At 42.6% G+C, this 19,474-nt stretch overlaps 2 protein-coding genes across 7 annotated transcripts; one reads left to right on the plus strand and one right to left on the minus strand.

Annotated features, from left to right (window-relative positions):
- The first annotated feature begins 1,630 nt into the window (after positions 1-1,630).
- Positions 1,631-11,313, plus strand: Dl (dorsal). Of its 6 annotated transcripts, none has more exons than XM_076799780.1 (12): positions 1,631-1,757; positions 2,518-2,604; positions 2,687-2,859; positions 2,932-3,175; positions 3,249-3,392; positions 3,470-3,660; positions 3,743-3,881; positions 6,154-6,246; positions 7,860-8,016; positions 8,104-8,327; positions 8,626-8,795; positions 8,885-11,313. In XM_076799780.1, the coding sequence occupies exons 2-12, from the start codon at positions 2,553-2,555 to the stop codon at positions 8,933-8,935; spliced, it is 1,638 nt and encodes a 545-aa protein (XP_076655895.1). In that variant the 5' UTR covers positions 1,631-1,757; positions 2,518-2,552; the 3' UTR covers positions 8,936-11,313. The 6 variants fall into 6 exon arrangements, with proteins under 6 accessions (XP_076655895.1, XP_076655892.1, XP_076655893.1 ...); XM_076799777.1 differs by having other exon boundaries at positions 8,898-11,313; XM_076799778.1 differs by having other exon boundaries at positions 8,629-8,795; positions 8,898-11,313.
- Positions 11,314-12,250: 937 nt separating this feature from the next.
- Positions 12,251-18,920, minus strand: LOC143360707 (uncharacterized). Its single transcript, XM_076799806.1, has 3 exons — positions 18,611-18,920; positions 13,579-13,753; positions 12,251-13,404 (listed from the first exon to the last, which is right to left on the minus strand). Exons 1-3 carry the CDS (start codon positions 18,716-18,718, stop codon positions 13,337-13,339), a joined length of 351 nt encoding a protein of 116 aa, XP_076655921.1. The 5' UTR covers positions 18,719-18,920; the 3' UTR covers positions 12,251-13,336.
- Between the last annotated feature and the right edge of the window lie 554 nt (positions 18,921-19,474).

The raw sequence follows: 19,474 nt of genomic DNA on the forward strand, positions 1-19,474 counted from the left end.
CACCGCGGCGATGGCACCTGGGCGCCGAGCCTTGTACCTACGCTCCTGCATCGTAATCTGCACACGCGATAATTTCAGGATAATTTCAGCGAACCTTAGACTTATTACTAAAACTTGATCTCCGATACCGGTCGCCATTTGCTCGCCGCGCGCTGGACCGATGCCAAACGTTTTTTTCTCGAAATCGAAATAATCTTGACACGATATAAATATATACATATGGACATATACATACACATGTATATGTATCTAGAAATTATAGAACAGAGTCAAATGTAGATCCCAAGATTCGAGAAAGAAAGAGAGAGAGAGAGAGAGAGAGAGAGAGAGAGAGAGAGGGAGGGAGCGGGCGATGTTAAACAAAGTGGCAACAAAGGAACGCGAGAACAAATCTACAGTAAAGAGCAAAACTGATTACACACTATTTGAAACAGCTTTTTTCAAATTAGTCCAAATAACTTTAGTGTTTTTGAGAAGATAGAAGTATTAGTTTATTAGAAATAGTAAAGAAATAGTAAAAGTTGGTTTTTCTCAGCTTTTTTATCTGAGCCTGTATTGAAAATTTAAAAAATGTGTTCTATTGACTCGAATAAATTATATTCATGCTGAAAATTTCATGGATTTTGGTTACTTCGTTTACGAGTTATAAACGATTGAAAGTGCGATTTTTAGTCGAAAATCGTGAAAAATGGCTATTTTCCCACTTTTAATCGTTTATAACTCGTAAACGAATTAACCAATATCGGTGAAATTTTCAGCATGGATATAATTTATTTGTTCAAACACATTCTTTAAATTTTCAATACAGGCTCAGATAAAAAAGCTGAGAAAAACCAACTTTCACTATTTCTTTTGCAATTCCGACCAATTCAAATTTCTTTCAAAAATTTTCTACACCTCGCCTAATAAACTAATCCTTCCAATCCTTCTCAATAACATTCAAGTCATTTGATCTAATTTAAAAAAATGTATGTTGTTTCAAACAGTGTGTAATCAGTTTTGCTCCTTACTGTATATGCTTGCGCGTGGAGTTCAAGAAACGTGGACTCAATGCGAATGCATTCCCTCGCGATCTCGGTGTCGGTGGTCGCGCGAGGATCTATTAGATCGATCGAACGTGCATCAATTCGTAAGTGACAACGTCGTCGAGCCCAACGAATGCAAACGAGGCGTCGATTATCCCTGCATATAGTCGTTCGACAAGCAACAGCGGCCGGTTGCCGACTTGGTTATCCGAAATAACTGATCTACACGAATGCAATAAATTCGCCCAGCCTCGGTACTCTGCTCGAGCGCGCAGGAGCGTAGATTATGGTAGATCGGTAGATTCCGCGATGGCGCGTGTTCGTGTTCGTGTTTGCGCGTGTCCACGGAGCTAATACATATCGGTCCGCTGGCATTGCTGGTTATACATATACGTATACTTGTAGCGGAGCGCGTTCGAAGCGGCGAGAGAGCATGCCAGTGCCGATTGAAAAGTTCGGGCGAAATGTTGCGTCGGGTTAGGTCTCGTTTCTAGTCTCGTCCACCGTGCACACGCTTTTGTGTCGCGTGCGAACCGTGGTTGCGCAGCGCCAATCGAGAACGTTTGAATCGCGGAATATCTTTCCGCGTCTACGCAGTTATCGAACGCGGACGAGAGTTTTATTTAAAGCGGGAAAGAAGAAAAAAAACGGTGAGAGAGAAAAAACCGTACCCGACAAGGAAAGAAATAATCCGCGTCCAAGAAAGTGCTTACTATGTCGATCGAGTTGCAGGCAAGTCTTTCTCGTCACATTGTCCTACGATAGTTTAATTATAGCAACACGGCTGGTACGGACCTAGGCTCTCCCAAAATAATGATTGGATCAGCGTGGCATCCCTACTCGTTCACTGATCTCTCTCTCTCTCTCTCTCTCTCTCTCTCTCTCTCTCTCTCTCTCCCTCTCTTGTTTTCCTCTTCTTTTCTCTCTCTTTCTCACTCACTCTCACACTCACTCGCTGTGTCTTATTTTCTTGCCGTTTCTTTTCCCTCGGGACACTTGTGTTGCAGTGCCTCTGGGAGTATACCTGTGAACAGCTGTAGTTTCGAAGTACTTGCACACCACAGCATACCGAACCTCTATCCATGCACGTTCATCTACACGCTCGTTTTCCCCTGATCGGTGTTGAACGAAAAGCTACGCCTAACTTGTCCGTGAACCGTCGCCACATATTGCGACACGAATACCTATTCGGAGAAGATACACCGCTCGGAATGCTCACCTTCACTGAATGAACCGGTCCACGGAGCCGATTTTCACCTTCGCGCGATCGTCCCGTTCCTTTTCTCGGTGCACTCGCCGATTCTTGTCGGGATTCGTTGTTGATCACGATCGGATCAAGTGTCGCACGAAACAGACACATGTTTCTCATGTTGTTGCTACATTGTTGTGCACGTGCTTCCCGAGTGATCGTATAACGGTGCAGCACGCATAGAGAACTGTTCGATCTGTGTTCAAAGAAACTGTGTATCCAAGTAACAACTGTGTTTTCTAGATGGCTTCTATCCAGTGCACTAACCACTAAGAGGCATGGAACAATTCCCTGGTATGAGTGATGGGAATATAAATATTAACGATGTCAGTAAGTATCGAACACCTTTATGTATCTCTACGCGAACTTTGAATTCCTCTTTCGTTGAACTTTCGTCGATTTGCCCCGATAGTTGAAGTCATCGAAACAGAAATGAACGCTGGACAGCTATTGCCGTACGTCGAGATAACAGAACAGCCAGCTAGCAAAGCTTTACGTTTTCGCTATGAGTGCGAGGGCAGATCTGCTGGTAGTATACCCGGTGTAAATAGTACACCGGAGAATAAAACATTTCCTAGTATAAGAGTGAGTACTGACAATCACGTACCGTTTACCGATCATTAATGTCATGTAATAATAATTGATATATGGTAAAAGATAGCGGGATACAAAGGCAGAGCCTTAGTTGTAGTATCGTGCGTAACGAAAGATCCGCCGCACAGACCTCATCCTCATAATCTTGTTGGGAAGGAAGCATGCAAGAGAGGTGTTTGTACAGTAGAGGTATCATCGGAAAACATGACGGTCACGTTCGCAAATCTTGGTATTCAGTGCGTTAAGAAAAAGGATATAGAAGAGGCACTTAGAATAAGAGAAGAGATTCGCGTAGATCCTTTTAAAAGTAAGCTGAGAATAAGAAGTAATATATCATTTCTGATAAAGTGAAAATCATATACGATCCTTTTCTTTTCTAGCTGGCTTCGAACATAAAAGACAGCCTACTAGCATCGATCTGAACGCTGTGAGATTATGTTTCCAAGTTTTCCTACAAGGAACTCAGAAGGGAAAATTCAATGTCGCGTTACCGGCGGTTGTGTCCGATCCTATATTTGATAAGAGTAAGTTGAATCGGCTGTTGTGTGAATTATATTTATTTTTAGAACCAGCCATTCTACATCTGCCTTGAATATTTCAGAGGCAATGTCAGATCTTGTAATATCCAAGCTCAGTCATTGCAGTGCTTCGGTCGCAGGTGGTATGGAAATGATTTTACTATGCGAAAAGGTTGCGAAAGAAGACATACAAGTCCGATTTTTCGAAGAGAAAGACGGGAAAATGGTGTGGGAAGGATTTGGTGATTTTCAGCCTACTCATGTACATAAACAAGTACGTTCTATGCTTTCGTAATCATGAACTCGATATTCTAGTATCGTGGAGACGTTAAATGACATTCGATGATTGTTAACAGACGGCGATAGCGTTCAGAACACCGACTTATCGTATACAACAAGTTGACCAGCCCGTCCAAGTATACATTCAGCTGAAGAGACCATCGGATGGAGCAACTAGCGAACCGTTACCGTTTCAGATGTTACCACTTGGTGCAGGTAGGCCTGCATTCTGGTCTTTGCGGAAAGCATTTGCCCGAAAGAAAACAGATTATAGTACATTTGGTAAAATCTTAGCCACCGAGTCTGCCTTACTGTCGAACGTTGCGCCCAGATACCCGCGCAATCTCGACGACTTTAACAATAACGACTTCGACATTAAGAAGTCAACTAACAAAATCTCTGCCTTACGCGCTTTAAACGACCTATATAACGTAAAGAATACATTAGACTCTTGTAACGGAAGTGCCGAGGTCAATCGTAATGTAGCGGAAAACGTGAACCCCTTAAAAACTACTATAATAGATTACCAGAATAACGAGGTACCAAACAACTCTGAGAATCAGCACACGAATAAGATCTACAAAACCGATAGCAGTCGTATGGACAAAGAAACGGTCGACACCAATTCAGGAACATTAACTTACGCCAAGTCCGACACAATTGTTGACAACATTGATATATTGAAGAGCTTAGAGTCTCCGAAAAATAAATCCGACTGGTTCGACTACTCGGAAGTAGGCAAATGGGTGCAGAAAGGCCAGACGTGTCCGAAAGAGAAGGATCAGGAGGTGGATTTCAAGACTGAGACAGAGGATTGCAATAAGTCGTTCAACGAGCTGCTCACCCAGGTGGCCGAGCTCGATCAGATTTATGCTGACACGCACGCGAAGCTGGTGCAAGCAGCCCTCGAACAGAACAACGCCGATCAATCGATGGATATAGACGTTTGCGACAATCAAACGTACACTAGTTTGCAGATGGCCATGAAGAATCCCATAGAATTCGTGGATCATCTGAACTATAGAAAGTACGAGGACGTAGCGGTACCGGTACCGAAAGTAGATCTGAATCATTCTTCTCCCTCTCCCCCGGTGACTACGAAGAGGGATGGAGCGCGTGAAACCGAAGAGAGACTGCCACCTTTACCTCCGAAACGTATCCGAAAAATGCCTTCTATGCCTCTTCTGCCTCGCCCTATATCCTGTCACACGACACCCGAGTCTTTTGTCGAAGCACCGAACAAGAACTTGCCTTCTTTGCCCGGGACGTTCACCAAGTCCTCGAAACAAGGACTCTTCTCGAAATTGTTCGCCAAGAAAATCAAGAAAGACAAAGAGACCGCCTCGAACGCCTCCTCCAAGGGCAGCAATCCTTCTCTAAGCGCCTCAGGAAGCATCACGTATTTGCCGAAACATAGCGTGCCGGATGCCTCGCAGTTGCAATGTCCAAGACCGAGCGCGATAAGCACCACCAGCGTGAAATCTCTCAGACTCGACGGCGACGAAACACCGCCATACGGAATGGAGTTAACGGAGGCTGAACACTACGCGTTGTACACGGCCATGGCTCCGCATGCAACTGCATCCGAGTTCGATGAAATGTCTTTCTACTACAGTCCCGTGGAGGGAGGGAAGATCTACTCGGAGAAGAAAGAAACATAATCCTTTTGCTTTGACGGTTTACTACTACTACGTTTGATACACGAGTACTTCCACTCGAGAGTGACATGTTTTTTGGTCCCGCCCCCCAAGCAATACCGCCTAAATACGCTCATACACATATGTATTTTGAGGTATATACTCATACAAGTATATATTGTGATTCGGCCGGGCTGCTGTATTTGCGATTGTGCGTTTCTACGAGTTGGATTTTCGCAGCCTCGGCACGCTCGCGATCCCGTGCGATGCATTTTGTACATGTGAAAACAGTTTTACAACGAATTGTCGATGGAACACGCAAGTGAAACGACACACTAACGCTTTTCTAGTCGTGGTACAAATTGTTATTCTGTTTCCATAGTCTTTCATACGGATCTTAAAGGATAGCTGAGGCGTACGGCTCAGCGGAAACTTGTTGTTTATTAACCGAAGGATTGTCCTTTCTAGTCAGACTTTACAGTGTTTATTATACCTATATTCTTGCTTTTTACTATTTATTACACGTTGTTAAGTTTTTTCTTTTTTTCTTTTTTACAGCGTTCCGAGTTTATACGCATATCACTTTGTTTCTAGTCGTAGAGTAGACGTTTAATTTATAGCCGAATGGGAATATATAATCGTTTTATTTGTTTGCGATTCGGCAAAGTATTTGCAACCAAAGATACACTACTATTTTATGCGCAGATCGTTCGTTTGCTTCAAGGGTGAAAAGAGATTTCCCCGTGACTTTTCTAGGGGTCCTTTGTCATCGGAGATACTTTGATTAAATGTTCAAACACATACAGACACACACACACACACATACAAGATTAATGTACAATCGTTTATAGATGATCCGGATTCGTTAAGGCGAAAGCGACAAAAGATTAATAACAGTCAATACGCGGTAGCTTTGAGGCAAATGCAGGCAGAAGGTGAGAAGCGTGAGTATCTTTCTAAAATTGTCCACGATTCTACAGCTTTGCCGGGAGTGGGTCTCAATGGCGTCATTGGCATTGTCGAAGCACACTTTTGCTATATTTATATTCAATGCCGAATTCTTCGGGTCCTATCTTTTTTTCTATACCGATACTAATTTTCATGTTGACATTTTTGCTACATACTTTATCGCAAACGAAAATACTTTCTAGCAAGCTGTCTCAGCGATGCCAGTAATAAGTACTCTCCCCCATTGTGCATTTCAATACGGTCACGTATTCTCCATTTGTTGTAACGATTGTTGTAACGAGTCTAGTAAATTTGTTGGAAGAGGTTCCAGAGGTGTTTTTACGAGTACTTGTACATGTGGGGAATGTTGATGGTACACACTTTTATGAATCTCCAAGTTTATACTTGTCGGAATATTAATGTTTCAGCGTTCTCCAGTCGCATCACACACTAACCACAGAATTAGTCATTTGTCCTTTTGCACAGCGGGAACATTGGATGTTTATAACGTTTGTAATTGACTATTTTACGCGAACCAGTGCCTAATTGCCACTAATCACTACCGTGGAATAATAATCGTTGAGAATTTCCCCTGTGCAAAGGAAGATAACTTTTCATTGTATTAAGAAGTACTATACATACATATACATATATATATATATTTTCACACACCGACGAGGGATCTTGTTTTGTACTTTTTTAAGAACATATTTTGTACGAACATTTGAAATTTGTATTAGAATGACCAGAGAGAGAGAGAGCGAGAGAGAAAGGAAGAGAGCAGTGGCCTTGTACATTTTGAGAAAAAAATATTGTATTTTTATAATCATTATCCATAATTATTATATAAATGGATGCTGTTTTTATATATACATATATATATATATAACCGTAGTTGCAACAAATTCAGCAAGCTACGATAAGGAATGGAGACTATTATACAAGTACTCTGCTCTTCTAATGAGAATGTTGTACTTAAGAACTCAGCAATAATAAGAAACTATGTGCAATATTTGTATGGTAGTACAGTTTTTTTATAAGCTGCTTCTTTGACAGAGACAAGCTATATCTATATATTGTATGACTTACATATGCATAATATATCTATCTACATATATACGTACAATCATTTGACAATGTGTAAACCGTATCTTTTTATTTCGTTCCCGAACAATTTCAGATTAAAATAATGTCATAGAGCTCGCAGGTACGACACGATAATATTCATTTAGTTTGCTGATTTTTTGCTAATCCCGTTTATCGTATTTAGTATTGCAATACGAGTTACACATGTTTGTTTGTTTGTTCTTTTTTTTTTTGAGAATTTTTCCAAGTGCCGTTTAGAGTGAAAATATATAAAATCGCATGTACATCATCTCTCCATTACTAATCGTCCCCTTTTCTTCTAATTTAACGCTTCGCTTTCTCGTTCCTCTATTCATCGTGTTATTTTGCATGGGAGAAATAGTATTGTTTCACGCGACAATGGGAACTAGCAAATATTGTAAGTATATCATTCGGAATAACAAAAGCTGCGCACAAAAGCAAACTTACTTTTAACCGATACGTCGTCGATGGACTCGTTCATTCGTTTGGTGGTGTATTGTAGGTGCCGATATGTTGATTCCACCTTGTTTTAACATTATCAAACCAGAACCGATCGACAGGAAACCCGTGTACGGTAATCCAGGTGGGAGCGGAGGATCGTTTCCGTTTTATCCTGTGAAGACGCCCCCGCAGGATTATTCTGCGATGCAGGCATTGAGGTGAGCTCAAATAATAAAACGCCAATGTGTTTACGTAGCCGTACGCGTGTGTTTTATTTATTGTACAACTTGAAATATGTTACGCAGGCCTCCGGTACCACCGCAAGGTCGTACATTATCGCCCGTGGAATACACACCCTTCAATCCGCCTGTTATTCAGGCACAACTACCAGCTCAATATCCGTCTACGAATAGTCGCGTAGCACCGCCATTCGCCTACGTACCCGATGCGTCGCAGGTACAATTACAGGAACAATTGATGATGGACAGAGTGGCACCAAGTTATCCAGGATTAGAGCTGGACGCTGCTGGTATGATTGACAGTGTAACTATATTGCGCACATTCAGACACCAAGATTTGTAATTAGACAGCGGATCTTTATGCAAAAAGAGAAAAGAAATTTGCTACTTGAATTACAACAACCTGGAAAGTGAAATGGAAAATTTTTTTTTCTCTCTCTTGATATGTTTAATAGGTTGAAGATAATATAACAGTATTTTTTAAATGGTTCGAATGTTTTTACTGCTTTACACCTAGTCGTCGTTTCTTTTTCACAAATTCATCACCATCAACTGTTTACTCGTAATATATTGATATGCGATTATCAGCAGGTGTAGTTGATGGAATGGACGCCACGAGTGTTTTAGACATGGACAGTCAACAGCAATACAGCTTCGAGACGAGTTTTAACGAGCTTAATTCGGCAGAACTTGCCGCCATTAGCACCGCGCTCTCTGAGAACTTGTCCGGTGGATTGTCCATCTCGGATGCCCAGAAGGTATACTTAATATCATAGGTATATCATATCATATCGTTCGCTAATCACTCCTGGCTTTGACAATATAAAATAAAGAACGAAATAAATAGTTATCCCATTTAGCCCGGAACGAGCCGAGGGGCAAGCCAAGAGGCGAGTAACGGAGATAGCAATAGCATGATGGACAGTTTTACAAGACTTACTGCGGAACTCTCCACTTTAAACAGCATGTACAGACCGAGACAGGAAGTTGACGACTAAAAAGATTGGAAATTTTTAACAATCCTAAGTGCGAACAAAAACGTTGTGAAAAATGTTAGCCGAACATTTCTTCTAGGAAGTATATATATATATAATGTTGTAAAAGTATAATTAGTATTTAATTGGTTGTGATAAAATTGCATCACCGATTGTATATTACTGTAAGTGGATCGTTTATTTTAAACGTTGTTAATAATTTTGTACGGTTTCTGAGATTCAATGTTTTTTAACATCACAAATTAAAATATTTATCGATCTAACTAATGTATAAAATGCTGTGACTGTGATCAAAGTGTAATTTGAAATCTACACGTTTTGACGTGCATGCAAAGTGTCTCGACAAGCACCACGATTATATGAAATAAAGTCTTATAATGAACAAAACAAAAGGAAACGTACATTGTGTATTGTAAAAGACAATCTGCATGCAACATTCGTACAAAGTATAATTGTTTAGGTAAGACGAACGCCCCGTGAATAAACAATGTTTCTTACACATCTATGGTACACGCTTATTCAAATAGACGAGTTTTATTATTTTTTTTTCTTTTGTTATTTCTTTACACATTTATATTTACTACAAACTTGTAAATATAGTCTTATATCGGTAGATCGAATATATCGAAGCACAAAATGCTCCGCTCCCATTTTTATTGTATACCCCGGTTATAAAAACTCCAATACACATTCCGTCCAGGCACGTTGATTCGTCTTTAAATAAATATCTGTCCCTAAACATAGAGCAGAATCATGTTATTTTGCAAACACATGAAGAAAAAAATGTGATTGTTTTCTTTATCGTAGATTATTAACTACATATATACACAAATACATTCGCGACCGTAGTATCCCGGTAGCATTCACTAAACTAAATATCACCTTAAAGTCAGTATACTACAATTACACAGAGTATTTTTATAAATAAACGGTATCTGATACAAATCAAAGTATCCACAGGTACATACATTTAGTACATATAAAATTACATCTAAGAGTATATTATAATTGTACAGACATATAATTATAATATGTGTAGACAACACGTATGTTGAACCCTCAGTATATCATTTAGTCAAATGTATCACATACTCATTACGTACATCATCATATTTTATTGTGAATTGTTTTCCTTAACTATTTACAACGTATGACACCTCTCACAATTCTTAATTCTTATACTTATGTACAACGTGAAGTAAGAGTATCATTATTATTCTAGATTAGCATATAGTAGTAAATGTAAAACTAATCGTCCAAGAATTATAGACTAATATATTTCTAGGGAAGAGACTCATTCCTTCACAGATACGTGAAGAATAAAAAACCATTTGTGTTGTTTTCCAAAATGTATTTACTTAAAAATACAATGAAAGTTCAATTCTGATGGAATGGGCAGAAATATAGTCTGTGGTGTTTACTGTTACGTCGAAAGTGATGATGCGATGGTATCCTGTACAAAAGTAGTTTGAACAAGACTTATGAACACACAAACCAAATTCTTAGCCTAAGATTTTGTTTACGTTTAATCGTGAGACACGTTTCGTTACCAGATTTTCACTAAGATCCTTAAATTCCGGTGTTACTTTTTCTTTTTCTTTTCTGTTCTTTTTATTTTTTTAATGCTTACCTAACAAACGTAGGGATGTAACGGTATCTGGGCGATCTGCCTGATTGATTGTTAAGACCCGTTAGCACCAGTAAAGAATTTTCAAAATCGCGTCTAGCAGTCGAGAGCGAGATTCGATGAAGATCCCTCTTTTTTTTTTTGGAGCTCGATCTGCAGGACGCGAGTCCTTCTTATTTTCCTTTTGCGGACACGTTGCAAACGGGGCTTGGTATTTTGTATTAATAAAATTAAATGGACCTATGCTTATAGTGTATGGTATTGTATACTATGAACGCTAAAGTACTCATTTTTGCTCAGGCACCTGTAACTTTAAGATAGTTCTTTGCCAACATGATCGCCAAAGGTACTATCTTGAAGTGAACACGTGGTAAATACAGCAGCGGATTGTGTATAAAATCGTCGAGTAACAGAGTTCCGGAGATGGTATGGCCAATAAACGGTACAATGATCGATTATTAATAACGCCTCACGCATCATTTTTTTAAAACGGTGTACACGCTCCAATGACTTTGATGCCACCTATCGTTTGTGAATACATCGAATGAAAATGGTTGTTTGTATATCATCGTGCGAACAACACGCGTTATACACGGTCCATTCCATCTCCTTGGATTCAAGTGTAGCAGGATTCAGTCCACGAATAGCAGTTTTTTTTTTTAATCTTTAATACTGCCATTTCTGTAAATTTGTCTCCGGATGGTTTAAACCCATAACTACTCACGAGAACGAATCATTTTCTCTGATCTAACTGCGTTTTATTTAACTATCTCATTCGAAAATATTTGTACATTAAAACGTGGGACATCGTCTCGCATTCAAATTATCGTTACCTTTATTTATTATGCAGCTATGGTACAATGGTATCGTAACCGCAATGTCTCATCACCCTTCCTTGTCTACCAGTCTCCCAAAATAAGTGGTGTGTCTCTCTCTCTGTGTGTGTGTGTGTGTGTGTGTGTATGTCCGTGTATGTGTGTATGTGTGACATGGACATTCAATTTGCAACGATCCACCGACTCTAACATCGAAAAACATACCTTTCGATCATTGGTAACCAGCCACGAATCAAGGGAAAAATTCATGGTCGAACGGAAAAGAAAGTAATTATTTTTTTGTTTTGTTTTGGGAAGAGGAAGTTCTGTAATAAACGAGAATACTGTCACTCGTTCCGCGACAGTCAACGAATCATTGCTATGAGCAGTCCATGACGATTCAAAGTCAAAATAAAACCACAGTACGTAAAATACAACTGAATTACGTTCGAGCGAGAGCAATCGAATAGGGAGAGCACAGCGAGTGGGCTTTTGCTTTTTGGTTACTCGGCATTGTCGTAAACGATATATATATCTGTTCTTCCTTTTCTCTTTTGAAAACACAACATAAGCGACAATACGATTCTGATAAACTCCTTCTACATTAGATAAACTTAAATATACGGAGAATATTCCTCGATTAAATAAAAAATATTCCACAACCTTCGTGAAATAATAGACGATTATTCTCTCCCTACTCTATGCCCCGAGTCTAAAGTGTAACAACCTCTCCACATTACATTACGTTACATAATGTTATCGTTAATAATAAAATGTTTCTTATTTCATAACTTTATACATGCTATGTATAATTATTATGCAATGTTAAAGTCACACATTACTCATCCACACTACCTGGCGCGAGCGTTGCAGTAACCTTAATATCTGTTCTTTCATTTTTTTTTTTGTTTCAGATCAAACAGGAGCACGAGACAGAGGTTTTTTCGAGACCATTTAAAATTCTCTCTTTTTCTTTGAATAATAATAGTATACATCAAATGTACTTCCACGAGTTTGTTTAGTTACTTTGCTATTCTCGTTGGTTTCGTGCAACCGCTCTCTCAGCTCGGTTCAGTTCGGGCTCGACCCGAACTTATTTCATTTATTTTTCTTTCCTCTCTGTGAAATCGCTCGCGCTCCTGCAGTTGTCATTGCGATCGTACTTGTATAGGTCGAGAAAAGGAAAATTAATCACGCGCACAAGGTGAGAGACATTCGTCGAACTACAAACGTAAATTTGATTTCAAATGTAAAAAAATCATCACCCACAAATGTTCATTTTACACTATTTAAATACAATAGAGCTTTTTATATCTTAAATAAGTTTTCGTTATAAAACTGTCCCGCGAAGAGAAGCCAGATGACGGGGCAAATACCAGTTAGCAGGTGGTTTGGAGAAAACAATGGATTCGCCAGAGAAATCGGAAAACCCTGTACGATCGGTACCCGAACGAACGTCCGCTACGCGTCAAGTACTTCAGAAACGTGATATTTGAACGGAAATCGACGCGCTCGTACAGCCCTGCGACGACGACGACGACGAATCCAATCGTTTTCATACAAACTACCTAACAGCATTTGGTGATGGCTAGACGACCAGAATTGCGAAGAGCCAAGACTACAGAATTGCGGCTGCCTCTAATGCGTGTCAGCCCACCACAACTCTGGTGAGGTGGTAATCTTTTCTTTCGTAGGTTGGGAGGTTCCAGCAATTACGGATTTTCGGGCACGATGGATATATCAACATTGCTACCAACCACTCAATATGAGAGTAAGTGTTTGCTGAGAAGACTGCCGAAGATCGACGACGACACCATGTGCCTACCTCCCTTCTTACTTACATACTTCCTTCCCTTTTTTCATTATGCGTCTTCCTCTTCGTCTTCTACTTCTTCTTCTACTTCACCTTCTGCGTCGTCCTCCTCTTCATCTACGAAATTACAGAAACAAACATTAGCGAACGATGTTTAGTCACGAGCATACAACGCGGCGAAGTCTATCCATCCGAACCTGCAATACCAACAACCGATAACATACGTGTATACACACACATACGCGCGCGCCCGCGCATGATTCTCAACGTCACCGGAAGTTCTTTACTCACCTTCGCCCTCTTCTAAATCTTCCTCGCCTTCTGGCATGTCGTCCTCTTCATCGTCTTCTTCGCCATCCCCTTCGAGTTCTTCCTCCTCTTCAACCCCGTCTTCGATGTCCTCTTCCTCTACTTCTCCATCGCCGTTCTCCTCCTTCTTCTGTTTCTTCGTGTCGTCGTTCTTTTCCTGTAACGCGAGAACATCCGAATTAGATTTCTGTTCTGCGAGGGCATCGGGAGGTTTCAAAACCCTATTGCACACGTTATAGCTACGTTCGTAACTTGTTCTAACCGACACGCGTAAACAAAAATAGAAATCAACCACTTCCGTTCGAACTCTCTCGGTCGTCTCTATGTATGTAGATTTGGAAGTTAATCGGTGTGGAAACAAGTGGGAGACACCATCGGCGAACAGGGAAACCCCCTCGGCAATGACCGAAAGACAAACGGGTGGGGGGAAAACGGGCGAAGAGGATTCCCTTCTTCCCGCCAAGAAACCTAAGGACACGGAAAGAAAAGTAGGGGAACGGGAGGGGAGACCTTCCGTTCAAATATGGCGGAACAGGAAAACACAGGGGAATTGTGCTCGCTGGTAGATAATGAATATTATGTATATATGTATACCCATGCGTACACGTACGGCGCGTAACGCGGGTAAAACCTGGTCAAAATCATCGGAGTCGAAATAACCGTGCGGCTTATTATAGAACAACCGACGATAAGCACGGGGTTTATCTTGTAACGAAACATTTTGTATCGGCTCTATCTAAAAAAAATATTACATCTCCAACGCCTCGGTATTTTTCAACGGAGATTTTCTACCGACCATTTTTGTCTCCCACCCCGGCGAAAAGGTTGAAACGATATTTGCATTTCCACGCTCGATTCTTTATTTATTCTGAAACCGAAAGCTTAGGCCCGCCGTTCAATCTTATCTGCTCGCGTGTCTGAGAGAAACGCGAGGTGGTGACCAACCAAAGGAAGGTTTCGTGTGTGTATCGAATCGGCGACCGTGATAAACGGAAACGAGCAAAAAAAAAAGGCAGACAGTTTCGAAAAGCACGGGACACGGCTTCGAACGATTCTCGAAATGCCGGTGTGTACACCTTAAAAACTCGTGTTCATACAGCGTTACTCTCGTGATCAGGGTGGTGGTTGGTCGGTCGGTAATGGTATATACACGGTGCGCGTGTATCGCCGGTACGAGGAAAGAGGGCATAGAAAACTCGGAGAACTGCACCGTCCAATCAAAGGGAGGAATCGACTAAGAGACTGGATGGTGGGAGAAGCGTAGGGATTGGCAGACACGACTACGACACATGTTTGTAGAAGGGATGTGTTCGTGCTGCGTATAGCACGATGACGAGGGGTGAGGAGGGGCGCGAGAGAGAAAGAGAGAGGGAGGGAGAGAGAGAGAGAGAGAGAGAGAAGCACGAAACAGCGTGCCCGGGGTATCCGTACACACAGAAGCGAGCCGTTGTAAAGTTTATTCGTAGGAAATGAAAAAAGAATGCGTAATTCGAATTGCAACGGGGGAGAAACCTTGCGCAAATATATTCGAATCAACTCCTCTCGAACACCCTCTAATCGCGCGTAGCATTAAAATTGTAACGAGACCGTGTTGCTTCAAGGTAACCGTGTCTCGCATTATCGAGCGTCCTTATCAAACGGAACGCAATATCTCGTTTCATAAACCGAACCGTACCGTCTAAATATCGGTTCGGGTCTATATAGTAAAAACTGCGAGAGACGAGACATTTTCAGCGTAACCACCCGTTTACGAGCATGTAATTACGATGGAACATGAATGAAATTATGCATCGGACGGGAGGGGGGAGGAAACGGGGCGCGCTCGCGCGTGTCTCAGAAATCAATGGAAAAAAGCAGCTTGCAATTCATGAAGCCATTGTATGTCGGACAGGAGCGTTATGACGCGCGACATCTCTCTGAAACTTGACGCGCCTTCTTCAAACCGTAAAATCCGTTGGCAACTACCGCTATAGAGCATGATGGCGTTCGTTGTCGGGCAGTTTACACCGAACGGGCGAGTGACAGTGACGTACAAGACGCGCCGTGCCAATGGTCATGAAACGATCTTGATGCTCCGTCCGTTATCCCACAGACACACGATTACCTATCGACTCTCGTTACTAATCACGAGGTCTTTACAGATAACCCAACGTTCGTAACCAATCGTACACACGCTCGTTCCCGCTCGAATCGCTCGGCCGTGCTGGTTGTACCGTGATCAATCGTTATATAATTCGTTGAGAACACGAATCAATTTAACCATATTCCGAGAGAGCCACCAGAGGCGTTTCTGTTTACCGACGGGAAACCGAGTCACCTGTTCGATAGGAAACACTCTATAGAGGCTCTCGTGCAATATTAATGTAAATCGTGAGTGAGTAAGCAGCTCGATTTATCTCGATCAATGTATCCCTGTTATTTTCCCGGCGAAATAGGTTAAGTACGACGAGTAACAGATTAATCGAGAAATATCGAACAATTAGTCGACCGCGAACCAAGACCGCGACTCCTATCTACCAGTTATTACCGATTTATTACGTCACATCGTGTAACTTTACAATTATCGTAGCTACTCGACGTTCGTAATTCCCGCCTTTTCCATTCCTTCCACGTTTACTCTTAATATGGTACGCGCTTGCGTCACGTAGCGTCTCTGCGAGTGCTAGATAATATTCATCGAATTTGCTAGGTGGACTACGTAATCGGAGCACCAGAGAACGATGATGCATCAATCGTTCTACACCGAACGAATTTCGCATCCGCGAGGATTAGGAATCTAGGAAAAATCGATCGGCCCCCGGAACGGTAACGTGGGAAGAAAGCGGCGAGAAGCCGCGTTATGGTATTTTTCCTATACGCCAACCGGAAAATAAATCGGCGGCAACAGATGCGACAACAATAATAATAACAAGGTTCATAATAATAATAATCATAATCACGAGGATAACGAAACTTCGATCCGTTTCGCAGCAGATATGTCGTCGTGGTTTCCACGTGACATATATTATTGCCGATGCGCGAGGACGCCACACAACCACGATACTTTCTACGATACGCCGTGCGTGTGCGGTGTGTCCGACGAAAGCGTGGGGCGATGCCGGCATTTTCGGTAACGAGTTTCACCTCTCGCGCGATCCCCATAATAGAGTCCGTGAGCGCGTGGCTTGCTCGTGCAACGCGGCATTATCGACCAAAAATAAAGACGCCGCTATCAGGAATACGTGGAACCGACGATGGGTCCGATTTAAGATGAAAAATCGTGTCGATGTTTTCTCGAAGGTTCGTAACACCGCGCGGCATACTACGAAAGAATGGGGAGGCAGGAGAGACATGGGTATATAATACATGGCGGTGCCGCTGGCTGCGCGCGTGGGGTTCTCGAGGGAAAGAGAGAGAGACATAGTTCGGTTGAACACCGGTAGACTCGAGGACAGAAGGGGGAGAGGGGAGACAGAGAGAGGGAGAGAGAGACGCGTACACATACATATAGAGAAAGAGACAGACACAGAAAGATAGCGGTAGAGAACAAGAGGGGGAGAGGGAGAGAGAGAGAGAGCAAAGCGAGGAAGGAAGCCTTCGGCGCGGTGTTTATGCACGCAGATCGGTAAACAATTTCAGAGCAACACGTCGACCTGAAAGAGATACGTGGTAGTCTATCGATCGTCCGTCAGACACGATTAACCCTCTTATAACGAATTATCGATCAATTACGACACATAAAGTAAGAGCGAGAGAGAAGGGAAAGGATAGGAGAGAATGAAGGGAGGAGGGAGAGAAGATGGAAGCGCGAGCGAGATAGCAGAATGAACGCGGGCTTGGTTTCGGGCGCCATAATGGAAACCCACGACGGTGGTGGTGGTGGTGGCGGCAACGACGGCGGTCGGAAAAATGCGCGGGATGCTCGCTTTTCCTACCTACGATTCTGATATTCTACATTAAAAATGGCGTCCATCTTGTACATGCAATACCGTAACGATGTACATAGATCGTGCAAGGCTTAGAGTAGATTCGAAACATCGGGTCGGTAAGATCGCTACTAGGACGCATAATAACGAAAACGTATGAATCGAGCACATGGCGCTGGTAACCGACGATAATCCCGCCGGAAAATTTTCCTAGGGTTTTTTCATAACGGAATGGAGGAGTATATAGATATGACGTTCGTTCCGATATTAGACGGTAACATGAAATCCAGATCGGTAATTATAGACGGCATTGTAACGACAGGGGTGATCAACCGAACGATCCATCGGTGCTCGTGGCAGCCACGCGAAATGCGATGGCGTCCCTTTCGACTCTGTACCGGGGGGGAAAACATCGTTGCCGCGTTCCAACACGCACGTTTCAAAGCGATTCCGAGCGGGAAAATGGTCGCGTTTCGGTACACGATACGATACCTACGTCTAGAACCCAGTGAAAATGCCGGCCGGCATCCTATCTTCGTCCGCGCCGTCAATCGGTCGAAACGGCCACTCGACTGCCCGCCGCCCACCAGCAGTCTGTTTCCCGAGAGTACCGATACGTATCGTCGTCTACAATATTTCGATAACGTTCCCTGAATATATTAAACGCCACGAATATTTCGGCGCGAACCTTTTGAGCGGGAAAACACGTAATGGCGATGAACACGATCTGGGTCCCTGAAATAACCATCGCGGCCCGTATTATGATCGCGATGATTCCGTGAAATCGTAGACGATGCCGTGACCGAGCAGCGTGGCGCGGAAGCATGGTGTATATGCCGGCGTGTGTAGTCGTACGTGCTTCTAATGCGATGGGTGTATGCCTTACGTACTAATTACGGGAATTGATAATATACACGATATTACGAGAAATCGAGCGAGAAAGACGGAGTAGGGAGAGTGAGAGAGAGAGATAGATAGATAGATAGATAGATAGATAGGGAGGGAGAGAGAGAGAGAGAGAGAGACATATATAGGAGACAGAGCGAGCGAGGGAAACAGTGAGATGGAAAGAGAGCGAGAGAGAGAAAAAAAAACAAGACACGACTCACCTCGGCCGGCCTCTTGATTCCTTTGATCTCACACTTCGCGTCCCCGGAAGCCTTGTCGTTCTCGGTCACCTTCTCGACAGCGACCTCGCTGTTTTCCTTAGTACTCATGGTGAATAGGTGAGGTGTTGGGCAAGATGCCTGCGTGTCCGCTTACAAAACGGTGGAAAAAGATGTAGAGCGGTGGCGTGTGTAACACGTAACGAAACTCCGTGTGTCCTCGCGCGGCGTCGGTTTCCGGCGAAATGCCCGAGAGAGCAGCGTCGTCAGGCGAAAACCCAAGGGGCGGAGGGGGGAGAGACAGAGAAAGAGAGAGAGGGGAAAGGAGGGTGAGACAGAGTCGAACCAGTCAGGAGTGGAGAGTATCGTGTACCGACGACTGTGGCGCGAATAGCGCAAAGCTGACTACTACCCGGTCTCGGTCCGCTCCTAGCACATCCAACCTGGCTTTGTTCAAAAATGAAGATGGCGCGGGTTTGAAACTCGATAAATGCCTGATTGGTTGAAACGTTAATGTTGTTTCGAGACGTGTCACTGCGCCTAATTGGCAACGTTATAACGCCGCGTAATCTTTTATTATTTCTTATGTACGTTTTCCACGTAGTCCGTCCACCTGACGTATAAATAAAATTCAATCCTGCCGAGGACGAGGGGTTCGAGAGTTCGTGGCCTCGGTTCGACGTCTGGTTCGAGGCTAAGTTACTCGATTCGAATATGCTCCGTCGCTTACGATTCATTTACATTCTTTTTCATTCTGTTTCATTGCGAAAAATCGATCGACACGACATGGAAAATCAACATTTCCCAACAAATGATAATATCGTTTAGCCGACGATTCACAATTGATCGATCGAATTGTGGATTCAG

Source organism: Halictus rubicundus, chromosome 13, assembly GCF_050948215.1.
Source record: "Halictus rubicundus isolate RS-2024b chromosome 13, iyHalRubi1_principal, whole genome shotgun sequence".
Classification (NCBI taxonomy): domain Eukaryota; kingdom Metazoa; phylum Arthropoda; class Insecta; order Hymenoptera; family Halictidae; genus Halictus; species Halictus rubicundus.